The 21,214-nt window shown below is 41.8% G+C and overlaps 1 protein-coding gene across 1 annotated transcript in view; it reads right to left on the bottom strand.

Moving 5' to 3' along the window:
* Positions 1 to 808: 808 nt before the first annotated feature.
* Positions 809 to 21,214, bottom strand: part of SUSD5 (sushi domain containing 5) — a 67,155-nt gene continuing 46,749 nt past the window's right edge. The window contains exons 4-5 of the mRNA XM_074943259.1: positions 20,970 to 21,158; positions 809 to 2,205 (exon numbers count right to left, since the gene is read on the bottom strand). Of these exons, the coding sequence (XP_074799360.1) occupies positions 932 to 2,205; positions 20,970 to 21,158 (1,463 nt within the window). The 3' untranslated portion in view covers positions 809 to 931. The remainder of the gene's footprint in view (positions 2,206 to 20,969; positions 21,159 to 21,214) is intronic.

The raw sequence follows: 21,214 nt of genomic DNA, 5'->3' as shown, positions 1-21,214 counted from the left end.
AAAGCACTGTTACTCAGAAGAACAAATTACTTTTGATGTATTTTCCTGCCAAGGGCTTTATTCCTGTCTGACTCCTTGATGAGTAAGGGGCTACTCATAGCACCTGAAAGGAGGAGTGCACTGACTATCACAGTGTTTACTTATTTTAAAGGAAGAATGGAGTTTTCTAGTATTTGTATTATCTCAATTCCAGTGAGAAAGCATTACTTCCACAAAAAAAGATTAATATAAAAAAAGGCACTTCTTTCCTAAGGTTAAAACAACACCCCCCAACCCCAAAGTATCCTAATGTCCTACATGTTTGGTTAATGTGCTTCAAGAAAATTTCACAATATTGAAGAAAAGTACCTTAGTGATCATCTCTCCAAATGCAATATCACCCATTACATTAACATACTGTATCAAATATTTTTCCTCACATGATATGCCATGTAATCATTGGTTTTGGTCTACCCTGACAAATTTGGTTAGTTCTAAAAGAAATAACAAATGCCAACATATGTGGTAGCTCAAAGAGAGACTTTTGACCCCCATCTCTTTTGTTTCATTGAGAGTAAAGCAGAAAGGTCTGACCAGTCCCGCCATTGGTTTGTAACCAGACAATGTCATAGACAAAGAATTTGCTTTTATTAATTAATACGAGCAAAATGTAAATGTTGAATGATCTCCAGTTGCGCTACCAAACACATTCTTTTTTGCTGAGATCTCCAAAAAGACCCTTGTGGTAAAAATGTACAGTTTCTTTAACACTGAAATGTCAAGATATATTAAGTTGTTATTTCAAACAGCTGAACTTCCTTCTGTCCCACACAGGTTTTTTTGTTTGGTTTTTTTTTTGCCCCCTGTTTCCTGCACTGATGGATTTTAGTGTCCACCATTCATGTGACTTTTTTTCTTGCTTTGCAGTGTCTGCCCAAAAACAGGTAGCAGGTTAGACTTTCTGCATTTCAATCTGCTGGTGGTGATGGGGATGTCTAGCCTGACCTTTTCCATTCAATTTATATACAGAACTCTTCTGTTGCCGTTTTTTGAAACACCACACTGCCAGTATAGATGCAAACAGTAATAAACATAGAACAATCACAGTGATAGCTATCATGGGACCTTTACTTGGGCTAGGACAATCCTCTCCTACACAAGGTTCAGAAGTGGGGAGAAGTTTTTCTCCTGTGCCATAAGTGAGATTTTCTTGCTCAAGTAATTCATTAGACAATGAGTCAGAAAAGACATCCCGAGTTGGTGTAGTGGTTGCTGCTTGTGCTGGGTACGCTGTTGTTTTTTCTGCCTCTGGATATGGAATGTGGTCAATGGGACTGACGGTTGTAGAGGTTTTCAATGTAGCCGTTTTCAAGGTGGGGTGGTCATGCTGTGTAATTGTAGTAGTAGACTCCTGAGTCCCAAATCCCAAAGATGTAGTTGGGTGATACCTGATCACATCCTCAGAGCCCTTGCTAGCACTCACGTTCTCGGGAGCACTTGTTGGTGTCAGTACTAATGGTACTTCTTTGATCCCATAATCACGTATCCTTGTTGGGGCTGCCATGATCTGTGTTAAGTCCTTGTCTGGAGCTGGATTACTGGTGCCTGCTTTTCTAACTTCAACGTGATTTGGTTGATCAGTTGTAAGGATAATGTCATCTTCTGTTCCCATCGATCCATCAACCTTATCCTCCTCTTCGTCATCCTCCACTGCTTCCTGAGTTACAGGGTAACCATCTAACCAGGATTCATCAGTATTGGTGACTGTATCTTTCATTGCCTTTGTATCATTGTTCACAAGAACAGGTCCAATGGGGAAATCCTTGCTGTCATAAATCATTTTGTTGCCAGGTTCATTATAGATGGTTTTCACTCCAATGTGGTTGTTGCCATCAGAAAACTGTGTTTTAGTGGCATCGTTTGTGTCTTTGTCAGATTCAGGCTCACTGAAAGACTCTGCAGGGAACCAAAACAAGTGTTTTTGGCTCAGCAGTGACACAGGTGATTCAGTTGATGCCTTGCTTCCTTTCTCAGTAGAATCTATATCCTGAGTAACATCTTTGCTGCTTCCAACTCTTTCTGCCTCTGTATCTTTAGGGTGGGAAAACTCCTGCTCTTGTTCCTCCACCCCTTCCTCTTCGCCATGCTCTTCCTCATGCTCAGCCACAGGCATCGATCTGTCGTCGGGAAAATTATCTTCATAGTCAATGTGTGCCTCAGTTTCATCTGAAAAAGTTTTTTAAAAAAGTTTAATTTGGTAGAAAAAACACTGGGCTCCTGGAATGAGGATTTGTTGTTATGCTTTGAATTAAGTGTTGTGCAGTGGTGTCCTTTAAAACAGGGCTTACCATATTTTACATGTAGTTCTGCCTTTCCTTGAAATATAAGTGGTCACCACAACTCTGATATATTATAGCAAGTTATATACAGTGTGGATAATGTTGCTACAATTTTAACTTTAAATTTACTGACTTTCCAACACTCTTAAAAAAACACACACAATTTATTATGCCCCCAGTTAAAGTTGCATACATGTTTCCACTCTAAAGAGCCTTTTCAGTTGCTTATAATTTTATCAAGTGTTCACCTTTTGGACTGTTTTCCAACTCTGATCCCTGAGGGCAACATTTTTTAAAGTTTGAGCAAAACAGTTCAGCCATTTTCAAGCAGAGGGGAAAATGGGAGGAAAAGAGACTGTTCTGCTTTTGTTTCAAAAGTTTCAAATTTTTAAAAATAGTCCTAAATATTTACAGGAAAATATTCCCTGGGACACATGCCTTCCAGTGGTCTGGTGAAAATTAATTTTTATTTGCCCAATTTATGAAGGTTTAAATATATGTGTGTATATAATGTCATCTATTATGCACAATTTTTATCATATTTTTTTAATGATGTCCCAGTGTTCCACTGACACTGTGCTTGTGCATATGTGAATGGATAGGAATTTCTCATCCATATGTGGTCAGGAAATTGACTGATATATACATGCAAAGAGGTAAAGTTAAGGTTTACAGGCATTTCCTGATCCCTGAGTGTTTTACTTTGAAGCCTTACACTGCCAACATTGATATTTCAATTAAATGTTCTCTTAGTGTTGGGGTTTAATATTACCAACCATAATACCTCTTTAAAGCTTTTTTCTGGGAACTATATTCCATTGTCAATCATTCCCAATGATTAGCACTGCCAAATTTATAAAAGTCAAACCTGATGCTGTTTTTATACCAAATATCAACAAGACAAAGGGATGGTGTTGAAATCCTGGGCCTATTGAAGTCAATCGGAGTTTTGCCATTGACTTCTAAAGGGCCAGGATTTCACTTTGAATCTCTAATGCTAGACCACCGTATGCAACAAAAAGTATATAACTGCTGATTGTGTAAAAACAGCTTGCTCTTATCAAGGTATTCTTCAAGAAAAGACTAAAACAATTTCTAGAATACATTGCTAAAAATCTACTTTCGAAGAGGTGTAGTATTTGATGTATTTGACCTGAAGGGTCAAACTAAGTCTTGACTATTGAAGTCAGTGGGAGTGTGCCTCAAAAAGGACTATCAGATTAGGCCCTATAAACACAGAGGAATGATATTGCCACTGAAATACAGTCAGCTCTTTAGTGGAAGGGTAGCAGTCCTGGGGCCCTTTGCATTCTGCACAATAACAGAGTAGGGGAAATTCTGGCTAGGGATACACAGGGAAACCTTTGATCTTCTGATATGTGCCATGGGACTTTGTCCATGCAGAGCAGACAGGACCTCAGTTTTGAAAGGTCTCATCTGGAAAACACTCACTGTATGTGATATGGAGCTGTATTTATGCACCTCAGAAGAATGAAAGGCTTGCCTGCTTGGATATAAAACTATGGTGCCAGGTATTTAAATACTGATACCTAGAATTCAGAATAATACCCTCAGCCATCACCATTTGGACTACACATCTATTTCAATAAATAGATTGTTACCAAGAGGGCTGCTGGAACAATTTTTACTGTGGGGGTGCTGAGAGCCATTGAACCAGACTAAAGCTTGTATATAATGGAAACCACTTCAATCCAGGAGGTGCTGCAGCACCCCCAGCACTCCTAGTTCCAGCACCTATGGTTACCAAAGAACAATCAAGTGCAGTATGGGGGAAATAACATCATTTTTGAGTTTGATATAGAGACACTCCCCCAGCCCTTTCATCCCCACTACTCATTGCACAACAGCCTGAAATAATCAAGGCTTACAACACTAAACAAAAGTTTCAATTAAAGACAAAAAATAGAAGACTGCATTACTATTTATATTTCTGCTGTTATTTGAGAAATAATTACAGTCCAATGAAAATTTTGCTATCTAGGCAGGATGCCCGATTTTGAGCTCTCATCAGTTTTACTCAATTGAAAGTAGATGCAATTGCTCCTGGTTCATGCTGGCATACAAGCCTGGAAAATAAACTGAATCAGAAAAACCAGAGACTGTTTAACCTTCAGTGGAGATATTGAAGCAATGAACCTGAGCCTAGCGAGAGGCAGGAACGAAATCAATAACAGGAAACTTTCAATGCATCAGTCTATAATGTACAAAGTCTTGTGTTTTTACTGTCTTGTTATAGGCTAACAATTTAGGGTGAGATTCTTGACTGGGGCCTCTCTCAGATTCTGAGTGACAGTGGGCTCCATCCCTGGTCCCAAAGCATGTAAGAGAGCTGCACCCTTGTGCTGACTTACACTATGAGGGTAACGTGTAGCTTCACTCTCCCGAACCCCTTCCCCCAACACGCTCCCTGCTTCCCCTCATAACAAAGGGTTAGGATGTGTCTGGCGTAGGAAGCAGATACACCAGCAGAGAATTTTCCCCAGACAGAGAAACTTCTCCAATGGCCCTCTCTGGTCAGTTGAAAACATGGGAAAACTTCCATGCGATGCAGAGTGGATTTAGCAGACAGGAGAATTCAGCCCTTTGAAGCACAAACATTTCTGGTAGGACACAAATTCCTCTAACTATTCATAAAAATGTGCTCGTGCAGTCTTTCATATCTTAACTGGTATTTGGAAGATTACCAGAATATTTAGTCAACAGGTTTGTAAAATAAAATCACATATAAACTGTCAACAAAATATAAAACAGCTACAACATGCCAGCCTCGATGCCTTAATTCCCTTCTCCCACTCATGAATTTTACCACAGTGCCCTCTGGAAAGAATGCCTCACGCCAGCTTGCCAAGTCACCACCTCCTACTTATTCAAATCCCTCCTAAAAAAATCTCTGTGTGATGCCTGTTACAACCTGGCCCAGTCATCCTCTGTAAGTAGACCCAACATGCTTCTAAGCCACTGTAGACTGCACAATCCAACTGCAGTGAGGATGAGGGGCAGCGAGCGACAGAGGGAGGCGGGAAGATGGAGTGAGTGGGCTGGGGCCTCGGAGAAGGGGCAGGGCAAGGGTGTTCAGTTTTGTTCAGTCAGAAAGTTGGCAACCCTACAACTGCCCCAGACCCTGGAACCAGGACCTCAGACCTTCTGAGCCCCCTAGGCCTGTCTACACAGTGTTTTGGAGCATGTGGGAATGCGCCTCCTAGCCCAGAGACTCATGCTGGGTGCTCTAAAAGTAGCTGCATTGACGGCACTTTGAAGTTGCAGGTTGGGATGGAGTTCTGAAGCCTAGCAGGGTTACCAGTTTTGGTTGGATGTATTCCTGGAAATTTCATCACATGACATAATCTTTAATTCTTGGAGACTCCAGGACAATCCCATAAGCGTAGGGAAGGGTGTGGGCTTTAGAGCCTAAGCTCTACCCCAACACTAAACTTCAAAACGTTGTCTACGCAGCTACTTTTAGAGGCCCGCTTATCTGAGTCTGTCAATGCAGGTTCTCAGGTTTGCTCCCAGGGGGTCCAAAATGCTGTGTAGACTTCCTCCTTTTTGCCTACACGTGCTCCCCCACCACCCCCGAGATCCACTCTGACTTCTAGTTTAATTCTTTTGGGGAAAGTGTGGTAGGAAGGCAAGGAACACAGAATTTATTAGGTTTCAGAGTAGCAGCCATGTTAGTCTGTATCTGCAAAAAGAACAGGAGTACTTGTGGCACCTTAGAGACTAACAAATTTATAAGGGAATTTCTTAACCTGTTCTTAAAAAGCACTAGAGATTAACAGATTTTTGCAAAATAAAAGTCCTGAGATGCAGCTCCTGCTCCACCCCGGTCTGATCTCACCCATTCTGTGAGGCAGAGCAGGTCTTGTCAGTGTTTCAAGCTAGGCAGAGTCCTTCCTGCCTTCTCTCTCTCTTTCCAGCCCAGTCTGCTGGCCCATGGAGATAGATGGCTCTGATTCACACAGAGAAAGAAGCACTTCCACACAATCTGTCTCTTTCTGCAATGTGCTCCACTGGCATGCTTGATCGCTTTATGTCCCCGTGTTCTTGTGATATGAAACAGGGCAAATAGGAGCACACAGTTTACCTTGTCTGCCATTAATTATTTTGTAAGCCTGTATTCCCTCTCACTCATCTCTTCTCTAAACAGTCCCAATCTCTCTTCATATGGAAATTTTTACAAGTGTCTAATCAGTCTTCACACCTGGCTCTGAAAGCCTTCTATTTCTAAAATATCCCTTTTGAGATAGGGTGACCACAGTAATCCAGGTGAGGTGAGGGTGTAACATTGATTTTATATGTTGGTGTTTAACCAACCCATCTCCCACCCTCTCCATACTCTCTCTCTCTCTCTCTCTCTCTCTCTCTCTCTTTTCTGTGTGTGGTGTAGCATCATTATCTGTTTTTCAGATAGGAAGTTCTTCAGGCCAGGAGCTTTATTTTGTGTATTGAACAGCACAGATCACTTTGTCAATGCTAAATAATAGTAATAAATGGCCTTGCTACATAAAGTGAAATTCTGTCTTTTCAGAATCTCTTTTGAAATACATTTTCTGTTCTTTAGAAGGATTTTCCTACTGAAATATCTAAGTCAAGTAATAGCATGAGCTCTTGATAAAATGTTGGTCTCCTATCAAGTACCCAGAATTTGTTCTCTTTGGGCCCAGTTGCAGCACTGTAAATTGCCAGTGTAGACAAGCCCTTAGATAATCATTGTGGTCCAGGTTGTAAAGCTGCTATAGCATATTCTCATATGCAGTGTCTGGTGTTTGTACAGTTTATAGCAAAGAAGACTATATACATAACTAATGTTAGCTTAGGGGATGCCAGAATGAAAGGATCTATTAATCTCTTTAAACATCAAAGGAAGCATTGCCCTGAAGCTTTGGCCTCACATAGTCCTGGATAGCTTCCCGTAGTAGTAGCCCATTCTTTCTGCTTGGTTTTAGACCTCTAGATGAGGCCTGCATTTGGTATTTAGCAAGTTAATGTTATGAGGACAGCCTTTTTAGCAGCTGTGGGCCCTATGTTGCAGGCACTGGTAGCTTACTTTTTACACTCAGTTTTGCCCACTACCTAAGCACTTTTTGGAGCTTTCTACCTTCCAGGTTATAGGATCATAACTGAAGACTAGTGACCAAAGTGTCACTATGTCCACCCCTTATTTAAACAGCTGTAGCCTTTATTTACTTGCATTTAAACCAATTACCAGCTGGTTTTAAAGTGGCTGTATCTTTCCTTTTAGGCAGACTTGGCTTTAAAAATGCTCGTATTGAAAAGCATTGGTCCAAGATCCAAGTCTTTTTTTATTCAGAGTCCCAAACGCCTGCCCCCCACATTACTGCTGGGGACTCAGGGACTAATTAAAGTAAGGGACTACTTAATGTGACTAAGGATAGCAGAATCTCACCCTATGGAAATCATAATAATTAATAGCTTCCATTTCTACACGGTACCTTTAATCTAAATCTCAAATTGATTTCCAAACATTAATGAGTTAATTAAGTCTCTTACAATCCTTCTGAAATGGGTATAGTAATATCTGTTTGACAGGTGATCATGCTGTGGTATAGAGCTGTGAAGTGATTTGTCTAAGGCCACAAACTGAGTGAGTGCAGAGCTGAAAACAGGAACCAAGGATAGCAATATTTTTTGACAGGCCTGTGAAATATTTTGCCTGTGAGATAATACCACCCTGTTCGCCCTACACACACACACACACACCCTCACAAAGGAATAGACATTTGTCCCAACATGTCCCAAAATAATAGTAATAAAAAAATGTACTGACTTTTATTCATCATCCCATTCTGCCTTAATGTGAATTGATAACAATCTTAGTTTTTAAAAATGATTGTAGTGGGACTATGCTAGAATGGGTGAGGTTGTAGAATCTGGCCCATAGTGCTTTGGGATGAAAGCTGTTACAGATATTTATTATGAGTGGAATTTTCAAAAACACTTAGCCCTGGTCTACACTAGAGGGGGGGATCGATCTAAGTTACGCAACTTCAGCTACGTGAATAACGTAGCTGAAGTTGATGTACTTAGATCGACTTACCGTGGTGTCTTCACCATGGTGAGTCGACTGCTGCCGCTCCCCCATCAACTCTGCCTGCACCTCTCGTGGCGCTGGAGTACAGGAGTCGATGGGAGAGCGCTCAGGGGTCGATTTATCACATCTAGACTAGACACGATAAATCGATCCCCACTGGATCGATCACTACCTGACAATCCGGCGGGTAGTGAAGACATACCCTTAGTGTTGGCCTCATTCGGCTTCCACTGAAGTCAATGGTAAAATTTACTCCAAAGGGAACAAATCCAGGTCAAAGATGAATGCTTTTGAAAACCCCACCTTGTATGTTTCTTTTAGTGCCCAGCATGGGTCCTTTTCAAGCAGAGGTGATGTGATCTCTGCTCTCACGAGCTAACAGTCTAAAAGGACAAAAAAACAGACCAGGGAAAGCAATAAAATATACAAGCAAAAGGATAAAAGTAAAGGCTGGCAAGCATCATTTTAGTTCAAATTTCGGGACAGGGAATTGATATGATTTCTCATATATCTGTTATGACTTGTTTTTTAGAACATAAGCTTTTGGAGGTATTTATTCTGTTTGACCAGTGCCAGGTACAATGAGGCCTCTAGGAGCTTTCACAATGTAAATGTTAATGCTCGTATTAGTTTTGTGTGTATACAGGGGTTCTCAAACTTCATTGTACCGCGACCCCCTTCTGACAACAAAAATTACTACATGACCCCAGCAGGAGTAACTAAAGCCTGAGCCCGCCTGAGATCCTGCTGCCCCGGGTGGAGGGACCAAAGCCCAAGCCCCACCATCCTGTTTGGGGGGCCAAAGCCTGAGCCCCACTGCCTGTGGCTTGGGTGGCCAAAGCCTGGGGCTTCAGTCTCAAGCAGGGGACCTGTAACCTGAGCCCCACCACCCAGGGTTGAAGCCTTTGGGCTTCAGCTTTGATCCCCGGTAATGGGCTCGGGCTTTGGCCCTGGGCCCCAGCAAGTCGAACACCGACCCTGGCAACCCCATTAAAACAGGGTCGTGACCCACTTTGGGGTCCCAACTCTCAGTTTGAGAACCACTGGTCTATAATGAACCAATGATTTAGGGCAGAAAAAAGGAACATTGTCACTTAGCAAGTGGTGGTTTCCTTTTCCCCCTTTAAGACAGCCAGAGTATGTCACACAATACCAGCTTTCAGATCCTTATTACAATCCCAAGCTTCAGGATATATTTTCTGAAACAAATACATTCTCTTCACTGCAGAAGAAAAAATAATAAACTGCAAAAATGTATTTTCCTGTTCTCTACCTAAGGTTGCTTTGTTTGGGTTGAAATTCCTGTGTTTTCAGTTTTAACACAGTGCCCTTTCATAGGGAAATGGCAAGAAACAGTAACTATATAGAAGCATTTTTCCCTCAAGAATATCTTGATTAAAAAGTATAGTGCATTACCTCAAGTTTGTAAAACATTTTAGGCCTCTTGCAGCATATTCTTTATTAATTTTTGATGTACTTCATTGTATCCGCAATCCATTGACTACAACCAAATGTCAAACTTTAAGATTATTTTGTTCAATGCGCTTGTGCTAATTCTTCCAAAATCTTTCAGATTGTACCCTTATTAATTAATTATTTTTAAGCTGGGCAATAGTAATATATGACAAACAAAGCTTGTAGAGTAATCATAATATTATGTAGCTCTTACATGGCACTTTTCATCTAGAAATCTCAAAATGTTTTGCAAAGCTGGGTGAGAATAATTTATTCTCATTTTACAGATGGAGGCAAAAAAAGGGCACAAGGAGGTGAAGTCATTTACCCAAACTCACAGAGTGAGTCATTGGCAGAATTGGGACTAACAACCTGGTTTTTTGATTCCCAGACCTGTGTCCTCCCTATTGGTCTATGTGGCCTCTATGTGTAAAAGCATTAAGGCTGATTATGTATCTAGTCACTCAGAGCAGTTTCAGAATCAAGCCAGTTGTTTGGGAAATGTCATTTTAATGTAACAGTTTTTCCACACAGGAATTAGATATGCATTACAGTATCTTTTTTGCGGTTCCTGTCTCTGACAGGAATCAGCTGCAATAAAAGTTGTGATACATGTTTCCAAAAGTAAACCTTCACTGAAATAGAATCACTTTCCAGCATCAAAGCATCTGAAAAGCTCTGTTCATGGTCCTCCGCTGGAACATTTTCCCCAAAAACATTTAGTGATTATTTTTCTCTGCTGTACCAGAAAATATCAACAACCACATATAACCCAGCTTCCTTTTAATTCTAATTCAATTCTTTTGATTCATTCTTTACACTAAATTCTCAATTTTTTTATAGTTAATTCTAAGGTTGCAAAACAGGCATCCCAGAAGCCTAAATTACATTTCAAAAGTGACTTATGCATATAGGAGCCTAAGGGCTTGTCTACACAGGAAGCTATTGTGAAAAAAGGTAGTATGTGAATGTAAAGCACAATAGCTGTTCCTCACCTATCTCCTCATGTGGACAGTCTTATTCCACAGTAAAAGAGCCTTTGTGGATTAAGTTAATCCACAAGAAAGCACTCAGTCCAGAATAAGAGTGTCTACATGCAGAGCTAGTGAGGAATAGCTATTGCACTTTACAATCACATCCTAGTTTATTTCACTAAAGTTTCCTCACGTAAACAAGGCCTTGGGTTCCCAAATCACTTGGGCACTTTCAAAAATGTAACAGCTGTAGTACTAGTGATGACTCACTTTTACTGAAAACTGCTTTGACTTTTCCTCCTTTTTACCCAGTATCTGCTGGTGTCTATTCATGACATTAAATAACGGAGCAGATCCCAAACATTCCAGGCATGTGTATTCTGAAATGGGGACAGTAATGCCAATCAGTGTAGACCATTTTCATTCCATTTGGAATTTTGAGAGGCTCTTTCTGTTTTACTTGTCCGGTCCCAGTTGTGTCATGACTGCCCAATCCTTTTTTAAAAAAGTGGAAAGTTCTGCCAGAAATAATTTCTTAGAGGTTTGATACTTCTCTGAACAAGCAGTGAAATGTTGACAAGGAAATTCTGAATACTGTTCCAGTCCCAAGCTTTAGTTATTGAATGGAATTATGTACAAAAGTAGAGAAAAAAAGCAAAGAAACTCATTTGAAAATTATGTCAGAAACTGTATGCAGTGGGTCACTTTGGCTGAGTTATTTTTATCTAAATTAGAAATAAAGCTGGTTGCGGGGACAGATCCTCAGCTAGAATAAATTAAATCAGTGGCACTTCTTATAATTTTATCATGAGTTTTACAATGTTTGGTTTGTTTTCTTAAAGAACTAATTCGTGGAGTAATGTCACTTAGTGAGAATCTCCGCTTTCACTTTGAAAAAAAGGAAATATCTAGCCTTTGTGGTTGCACAGAAAAGCTTTGAAAACATGTCCCAAGTCTATTTTAAATGTTTAAGAAAATAGGAAAATAAAAAGAATCCTAATTTTAAAAAAGTTCATGATTTTTGCGCCAATTTCATGCTTTTTGCAGGTGGGGGGAGGGATGTTAACAAAGTTAACTTCATGTTGGAATGGTGGAGAGGTTGAGATAAGATACTATGTAGACTAGTTGAAAGTATTAGTTACTAGACACCATACATTTTCTAAAGGTTAAAAGTCAACAGTGCAATCTTGGCTCCATTCCAGTAAATGGCATATCTCCCAATGACTTTAATGGGGCAAGGATGTGTAGGATGGGATTTCCAAGAGGGATGAGTGTTGGCCTAATTCTGCTCCCACTTAAGACAAGATTTTTACTAGTGCAGCATTGTCAACCCTAAAAGTTAAAACATCATGAGCCAGACCCCAAAAATCACAAGACTTTTTTTAAAAAAAAGACTGTTGTCTTTTTTAGGGGGGGTGTCTGTTGATTTCTGAACTCCCCATACCCATACCCACTATATCTGAGAGAGATAATTAGTGTTGCCCACTCTCTCAAATGTATTGAGTAAAGTGACTTTGGCTCCCACTTCAGGAGCAATCCCTATTTGCCTGATGGCACAGAGCTTCCAGCTTCTCCTCAAACCCCAACATTCTAGTTAAGTCCATACCCCCTCATCTCCACATCTGTCCATCTACCCAGTAATTAATTACACACTTCTAGCCCCATGTCTGCCTGTCCCCCCAGGCCCCACACCAGCTCTGGGGTCCTTCACCCCCTTCCCAGTCCAGGGAGAGGGGGGGACACTGCAGGTGCTTTTCTCCCCTTTCCCAGGCCTGGGAGGAGGTGGCTCTAGGGTTTCTTCACCCCTTTCCCCCCTTTTCTCTAGGCCTGGTATTATAGGAAGGGTTTTACTGTAGACTCTGCCCCAGACTTCCTGTGAGACCTGGGCACATAGGTTAAGTTATCCATGTCTTAGCATTCTCAACCTATAAAATTGGAATAAAGCCTATCCACAGGAATATTTGGCATGACTAATACTTGAGCTCCTCCAATCTAAGGTGCTGAATAATTGCAAATTATTATTATTTTAAAACTTATTTATTTTGAGAAACATGGAAAAATCCACACCCTTGAGAGAGATCATTAAGATGACCTAACCTCGAGTCTAGCCATTCTGTTGACCTAGCTACCACTTCTCAGGGAGGAGGAGGAGGATTACCTTCAACAATGGGAGAATCCTTCCGGTCACTGTAGTAAGTTCCTACGCTGAAGTGCTACAGCTGTGGCACTGACGCATTTTAAGCGTAGCTACTGTATATACCGAGGCTGAAGGTGAGGGCCAGAAAGGACTGAACGCAGAGGGGCAGTGGAGGGTGGATGTCTCACACCAGAGAGCTGGGCCCAGGGTAACAGTAAGAGGGCTGGAGGAGTGGGGGATGCTCCCCTGGTTAGGATGATCTCCCAGCAGAGGGGCTATGGTGGTTCCCACTGGGAAGAGTGGGGTTGTGCTCCATTTGGAAGGGCTGGGGGGAGGCTACCCTAGAAGAAAGACAGAAGAGGACTGAAAAAGAGTCCAGGTGTGGTAGGAGGCACTGATGTGTGGTATGTGAGGCATCAAAGGGTGAGATGTTTTGGGATTTTAATGACTACATGCACTGGTGTGTTTAGTGGAGGCAAGAGAGCCTGGTGTAGAACTCTTGGGTTACCTGAGAGGGGAAACTGAGGTGGGTGCACGGTTGTTCCTATGACAGAAGCTCTAGGGGTGTAGTCTCGCCATTGCTGCTTCGCTTTGTAACCCCACTTAGCTGCCTTGGTCCTGCAGATAGCACTGAGCGTGCAGCTCCTCCAGCCTCCTAGCAACAGGGGGGGTTGTGGTGCTGCTCCTTTCTGGACTCTTCCCTCTGCTTCCTGTCAGTGAAAAGCAGAGAAGGGCAACCCAGCACCACAAGGTGACCACCTGCTCCCAGCTAGAGAAGAATGGGGGGGACGAGACGACCTAGTGACCCCACCCCCGGCAAAGAGGGACGGTCTGGGATAAATCTGAGAGCCCACCCCCAGGAATAAGAGACTGAGGGAGGCTCCCTATCCCACAGTAAAAGGGTGCTAAATGTAGGGGAGTGCCAGAGGGAAGGGAGAACAGGGAGGAAAAATGCAGAAATTCTCTCCATCTCCTCCAACAAGGGAGCAGCTGAGGAACATGCCCCATGGGGTGGAGGTGAAGCTGGGTACCCTCTGATGGGGCATTAGTGCCTCTCAAGTGGAGGCAGTCAAGCAGAATAAGGCACCTCCCTCAGGAGCAAAAGAAAGGGGAATAGAGACCCTCCCCCCACCTGTGAATGAGTCATGAGACTGCTAATAAAACAAACTTCTAAGGAGAATAGGGGGGCAGGAGAGGGAAATGGAGACCGCCAAGTGTGTGGAACGGGGTGGGAAAAGATTCCACTGAAGAAAAGAGAGACCCCTGCCCCCAGTGGGGAATGCCATGAGGAGAGCCAAGTATGAAGACAGTGGAGAGAGACCCCAAAGCGGGACAGGAACCTCTAATCAGGCCTAAGGAGAGACACTTACAAAGGAAAGGAGAGAGCAACTGCAAAAAGAGCCCCAAGGGGGAAAAGAGAGGTGAGAGCCACCACCCAATGGGAGAGGGAAGTGGAGAGACCCACAAGGATGAGGCAGTGAAGCAGATGATCAAATGGTGAAAAGTACCCAAGGAGGGAGAGAGGAATGAAACCGAGTGGGTGGGGGAAGGGGACTTAGGGCAGACCCCTAGAAGAGGAGACACTCCAGTAAGAGGCTGTCAGTGAAGAGAGAGATTCCAGGAGGAAAGAGATGGAGTGAGACCACAATGACGCAACCTAGTGGGAGGGAAGAGAATAGGGCAGCAAGAGAGAGGAGGGATGGAGGGAAGGACAGAAAAATTAATCAGCAGAAAAACAAATGCTGAAAATAATAGAAAGAAAGAGACAGATGAAGAGACAGAAGGAAATAAAAATGTCGAATGACAGTTGAAAAGGAATAGAAGATAAATCATAGGAGACACAGTAAGTTATTATTCTTATTTGGCTAGCACCAATAGTTGCAAGGCACTTTACAGACTGGTATAAATTGAAGGTGCCTGCCCTAAAGACCTTACAGACTACACAGGCAATGTATAAATGAAGGAAAATAAGTAGTGACGAAAACCAATACAATTAACGTTTTGTTTGGATTTATTACTATAAGTTTAAAGAAAGCTTAGTGCCAGAAGATTACCTGAAAACACTTTGATTTTTATATAGCAGGAACCCTCACGTGATATGATTGTACGGAATCAGGGGTGTTTGGTTGGTCTGGTTCTGTGGGTATTAGAACCCCAGTGTCCTATTTATGGGGGTAACATGCTTTGTTTTGTTGTTAACAATGATGCTGACTTCTTCAGTATATTTTTCTGTGTTTCTGTGTGCATCTGATGAGAAATGTATGAAAGTATTAAGAGCCCTGTGGGTGTGCTAGTTTTGGTGCAGGAAAATTAGCATTTTAAAGGAACAAATTTTGGCCACGTGGCAATTCATTGAAGTACAGATATAGATAAGCTTACTTTTTTTGGTTCCAAGTTTTAAAGTTTTTATAAATTTTCTAAAATTCAGAAAATTGTGCAAACTTTATTCAAAATCTATTGGTGGAAGATGCCTGGTTCTTCTCTCTCTGCGCCTCTACCCTCCTTTCTTTCTCAGCCTTCCCAAACACTCCTTCAGTTTCCCCTGCTTTGGTTGGCTGTCTACAGGTGTGTATATTGCCCCAAAATTTCCCACTGGCGATGGCAATAATGAAAGCATTAGAGTAGAAAGGGCTGCAAGCATTTTAAGAACTGTGTTGTCTAAGCCTGCTGGGAGCAGAAATATGTGACAAAACGCTTAAGATGTCAATGGTGCATTGTCTACACTAGTGCTCCTATCATTGGTGGAGCTGAATAACTATTGGTGGAGCTGAATATCTGAGAATATGTATACATGACACAGCTTTTAGTGACACGGCTGTGTCACTACAGCCATGCCACTAAAAGGTGCACAGTGTAGCTGCTGTTTGTCGGCTCTCCTGCTGACAAAAAACTTCCACCCTCAACGAGAAGCATTAGCTTTGTTGGCAGGAAAGCGCTCCTGCCCACGAAGCGCTGTTCACACCGGCGGTTGTTGTCAGCAAACCTTTTGTCTTTCAGGGGGATGTTTTTTTAACACCTCTGAAAGACAAAAGTTTTGTTGTTCAGTTGCCCGTGTAAACAAAGCCTGAGAAACTTTAGATAAAATATCCTAGTGTAGACCAGGTCTAACTGTGAGCTCTTTGTTTTTGCAAGAGAGATGTCTAAATAGGGGTGATATGCATCAATTTTAGGTCTGGTCTCATTTAGCATCTTCATTAATGTACTGGAAGAGGGAGTAAAGTGTATTAATTAGCTTTGCAGTGAAGACTCATTTGGAAGATGAGGACAGAGAAATTATGTGAAGTGTCACAGATGAGGTAAAAGTACAAGAAAGAAATAACAAAATGAGATTTTACTTGGACAAATGCAAGCAAGCTAATCTTGAAAAAAACAATATGGAACACAGATTTATTAGAAGGTTGATACTTGGAAATCAGTAATCCTGAAAGAAACCTAGAGGTGATACTGGACAACAAATTTAAAATAAAATTGCGATGTAATATAACACCACAAATGTGATGGATGTGGTTTTGGGATGTATTCAAAGAGAGAATCTGCTCAACTTTGGCGATTCCAAACCTAGACAGTAGGATTTAATTCTGAGCATCTCTGAATTCCCTCCAAGTTGCCCAGGTCTTTCTAGAGAGTAATAAAAAGGTAATAAACACTTCACAGGATCAGGCCCCAAGTCTCTCTAAAATTAATGGGAGCTAAGGCACTAAGCTCTTTATAGAAGAAACTGAACACTTTGCAGGATTGGGCCAAAAAAATTAGCAGACAGGTGCATTCTGCACAAATTTCACACAAATTCTGCACAAATTTCTGACAGGCTTCAAGATGGAGTCATATTAGAACAGTGACAACATAATAATGGTATGGATAACACAGTGATATCTATAGTTGAGAGAACCATGTTTTATATATGCAACTCTTGCAACTTTACTATGAAAGGACATAGGGTTTTCAGATATGTACTGTACACTTCCTTTAAGTATCCAAAGGCACATGCAAAATCCAGTTTTTCATTCCAGTACCCCAGGCTGTAGCAACTCTGGTGCTCAGTGTGGAAAATAAACGTAGCACAAGACATACAAAACACTGCATTCACATCTTGTGCACTCTATCTGGTAAACAATGTATTTGGCTCACTAACAGTCTCTGGGCTTAACTACCTTGAACTGCTTTGAAAAATGAACCTCTGATTTTGTTATAACATTAGCAGTTAATTCCCTTCCTTAAGTAAATAAAACAAGTATGTTAAAGACCTATGAGTCATGTCCCACATCAGAAGTAGCAAATACAAAATAATAAACAGCAGATCACTACTAAGGAGCTGGTTCTAACATCATAGCTGGAGGCACATGCCGAGAGCTTATTTCTAGTAAGTGGGAATTGTGCCCAATACTGAAGAGAAAGGGGGTTTGTGAGAGTGAGGAGAAAGATAGTGAGTGTAAGGCAGGGTTATTAAACTGAGGATGAACTCTAGTAAAATATATTGAATACCCTCTCAGCAAAAGCACAACAGCAATGTGGCACCATGATGCAACATCATCCTACATGACGTGATGAAGTCTCAGAAATCCACAGAGATGACCATCATCGGTGCACTTTAAAAATGGATGGTGTACAACTTGAATTGCAAGTACCACTTTGCCCCATGGCTTGAAAATCTAGTATGCTGGGAATGGTGTTCACACTTTTATATATGCTAATAACCAAATCCAGCCCTCCCTTCCATGCATGCAACCCCATTCAAGTTGTTTACATCTCTCAGTGCCACTCCCTTCCTTCTCCCCCTAAATCAATGGCCTCTTTCCTGATCTGGCTCACTAGAAAGAATGATCATGTTTCCTATGACCCCAAAGAGACTGGGAGAGACTCATGGGACAAATCTGGCTGGTCAGCCCCCACAAACCAGAGGAAACAAAGAAAATAGGAGACAGTAAACCTCTTGTCAAAGTGCTAATCAGAGAGTTGTTTGGGTGGAACACTATGAGTCAGCAGAGTCAGCTGCTGTGCCTGCATGAACAAATAACCAGTAACTGATGCCCAAGTTTTTGGGGTCAAAGTTATATCCAGAGAAAGTGACATGATGGATATCAGAAGCAACTAACCCTAAAAGATGCCCTTAACAGCAGTTAGTGGTATCTTTTTCATTGCCAGAGACTACTGATACATTGAATTCCAGTGTAAAAGGCTTAAGATTCCATAAAATGAGGAAACCATAAGTGATAAAACAGTATAATTAATTCTCAAATAACTGCATCCCTCCCTTTGGGTTTTTCAAAAGATACTTTTCAGAGTAGCAGCCGTGTTAGTCTGTATCCGCAAAAAGAAAAGGAGGACTTTTCAACTTCATGAAAAAAATTCTCTCAGGTGCCACAAGTCCTCCTTTTATTTTTTCAAAAGATACTGGGTTTATTAAAGGAATGCACATATCGTCATAGCTGAGGCCTGGCCTGACATGAGTAATTAACACATGGAGTGAGGCCTCATTTTTTGGAAGAGAGAATTAGGGAAGGAAATAAATCATCAGGTTGAAAACAAACTGTTTGTGCTAAACAAGGTAAGTAAATAGGTCAGTAAGCTAAGCAGACAGAATGTCTGAACCAACTAAGGCTTTGTCTACACTAGCACTTTTGTCAGTAAAACCTTTGGCAGTCAGGGGTGTGAAAAAACACACCCCTGACTGACATAAGTTTCACCAAGAAAAGTGCCCGTGTGGACAGCGCTATGTCAGTGGGATATGCTCTCCTGCCAGCATAGTTACCGCCGCTCGTTGGGGGTGGTTTAATTATGCTGGCAGGAGAGTTCTCTCCCGCTGGCATAGAGCAGCTACCCTGGAGACCTTACAGCAGCCCAGCTGCAGAGGTACAACTGTGCCCTGTAAGATCTGTAGTGTAAACATAGCCTAAGATAAGAGGGAGAACATGCAGGGAACTATTTACTATGAACTAGATAACAAGGGACAAGGAATGTAGAGATGAGGTAAAGAGGAAGTTGAATAATGGTCAGTATGTGCTGCACAGGGATTGGTTCCTGCAAAGTAACCAAGCCAAGCCAAAAATGTGTGATGCAATGTATTGTAAATACAACGAGATGTGTAATGTATAAAAAGGGAGAAGGTTTCTCTGTAACTTTGGAACTGTGATGTACCCTGCATCCATCCACCGCAACCCTCCCACCCCCCTGTGTTTGAGTCTGATCAACTCAGCGTAGCGTTGCTGTATGCCAAATAAAGATACCTGAGTGACAAAGGGTGGAGTCAAACTGAGTTCTTGGGAAGCGGAATGGAAAGAGATCTTGGAGGGAATCCCAACAATATGCAGGGCCAAATCCTTCACTTAGTTACACCCATTCCACCTCACTGTGCAACAGCATGAAGAGTTTCATCCAGACTCTTTTGCAAAAAATACATAGATGGCAAGTTGTAGGGCCAAATTCACCATTGATGTAGCTCCATTGGTTTTAAAGGCTATGCACCGGGGATAAACATAGCACTAAAGGTTAAAATATTTAATTTTAATTAGTCTTTGCTTCCCATAAAGGAAGCTTCTGCTGATGACTTCTGAGCATACTGGTATTAGTATATTTAGCACTCTGCCTTGTTATACTGTTATTATCTATTAATTGTGTAACAGTAGTTCCCACAGGCCCTAATAATGACTGGGGGCCCCACAGTGCCTGGTTGTTGAACAAACACTAGAAGACATGGTCACCCTGGAACTTTTGACATATTATAAAGTGATATGGAACTCTGTGTTTAAAGTGTTGCCTGGGAAAATGAAGTTATTTAGCTGCTTATACTTTATGTTGTTAAGTTTGAGTGCATCCACTAGTCCATTTTTCCATTTATCTTGCTTATATGATGCATTTTATTATGGTCTGATGATAAAGTGATATGGTGGCGGTCTTGAGGTAGGTAGGTAGGTTCTGGGAGTTGCTGTAGACCTTTGTGTGCATCCTGGGGAATTTTATATCATTTTTCCTAATTATTCCTTGTATAAGGGTGATAGAGGCAGAGAAAACAACCAATGTGTTGTGGAATGCTCAGGTGACCTTCCAGACCACCAGCTTATTTGACAAACTGTCCCTTGATTATTTCAAATGCTTCCCATACTTTCTCTCATAGCACTCCTCTGTGCTCCCCTCCACACAGCACCCCTGCTGTGCTCAATTTTTCTCACTAGCCCTTACTTTGTGCTCCCCACACCTTTGTTTCCTCTCTGGAGGAGTATCCTATTGCTGCCTAATGTAGCTCCGAGCCCAGCCTTCTGGTATTAGTATAGAGTGTATATTCCCCACTCCAGCCCAGCACCTACATTGTGCTGCACAGCTTCAGTGAAAGCAGTTGCCCTGAGCTCCCCCTGAAAATATCCAAGAGGTGACTGGCTTGGTACAGTAGAACCTCAGAGTTACAAACACCTCGGGAATGGAGGTTGTTCATAACTCTGAAATGTTCATAACTCTGAACAAAACGTAATAGTTGTTCTTTCAAAAGTTTACATTGACTTAATGCAGCTTTGAAACTTTACTATGCAGAAGAAAAATGCTGCTTTTAGCCATCTTTATTTAACTGAAACAAGCATAGAAACAGTTTCCTTGCCTTGTTAAATCTTCTTTTTAAACTTTCCCTTTATTTTTTAGTAGTTTACATTGAACACAGTACTGTACTGTATTTGCTTTTTTTGGTCTCTGCTGCTGCCTGATTTGTGTACTTCTGGTTCCAAATGAGATGTGTGATTGACTAGTCAGTTCGTAACTCTGGTGTTTGTAACTCTGAGGTTTTACTGTATGGTTAAAGGCTCTGAGGGCCACTGGGAGAGCAAGTTGTGGAGGATCACCTGGTGCATAAGCAGCTGGAGAAGCACTGTTACACAGCAGTGCTATAGACACCTTCAACTGTACACAGTTGCAGTCAAGTCCTGGGGACTGAAAATATCTGGTACCATTTGGGACACTATCAGCCCCACCAGGACTTGCTGACAGCTTTGGTTGAGAGGAGCCTTGGTGTGTATGCTAGATAAGCTTACCTTTGACACAGGCCTGAACTTGCCCATACCATTCCCCACAGCTGTCACAGAGCAGCGTAAAAGCAGCCTCTTTGTTGCCCATGACGTAGCCCTGAGCACAAACATAAAGCAGCTCATCCCCCATTTCAAACCCAGTGTGACCATGCAGGATCGTGTGAGGAAAGGATGGGGGGTCTCCACATGGTTTGTCTGAGAAGAAAAAGAAACAAGTATCGTTAGGAGAAAATGTAATATGTTGAAGTATA

Source organism: Natator depressus, chromosome 2 (assembly GCF_965152275.1).
Source record: "Natator depressus isolate rNatDep1 chromosome 2, rNatDep2.hap1, whole genome shotgun sequence".
Taxonomy (NCBI): Eukaryota; Metazoa; Chordata; order Testudines; family Cheloniidae; genus Natator; species Natator depressus.
This window is presented reverse-complemented; position numbering and strand designations above follow the sequence as displayed.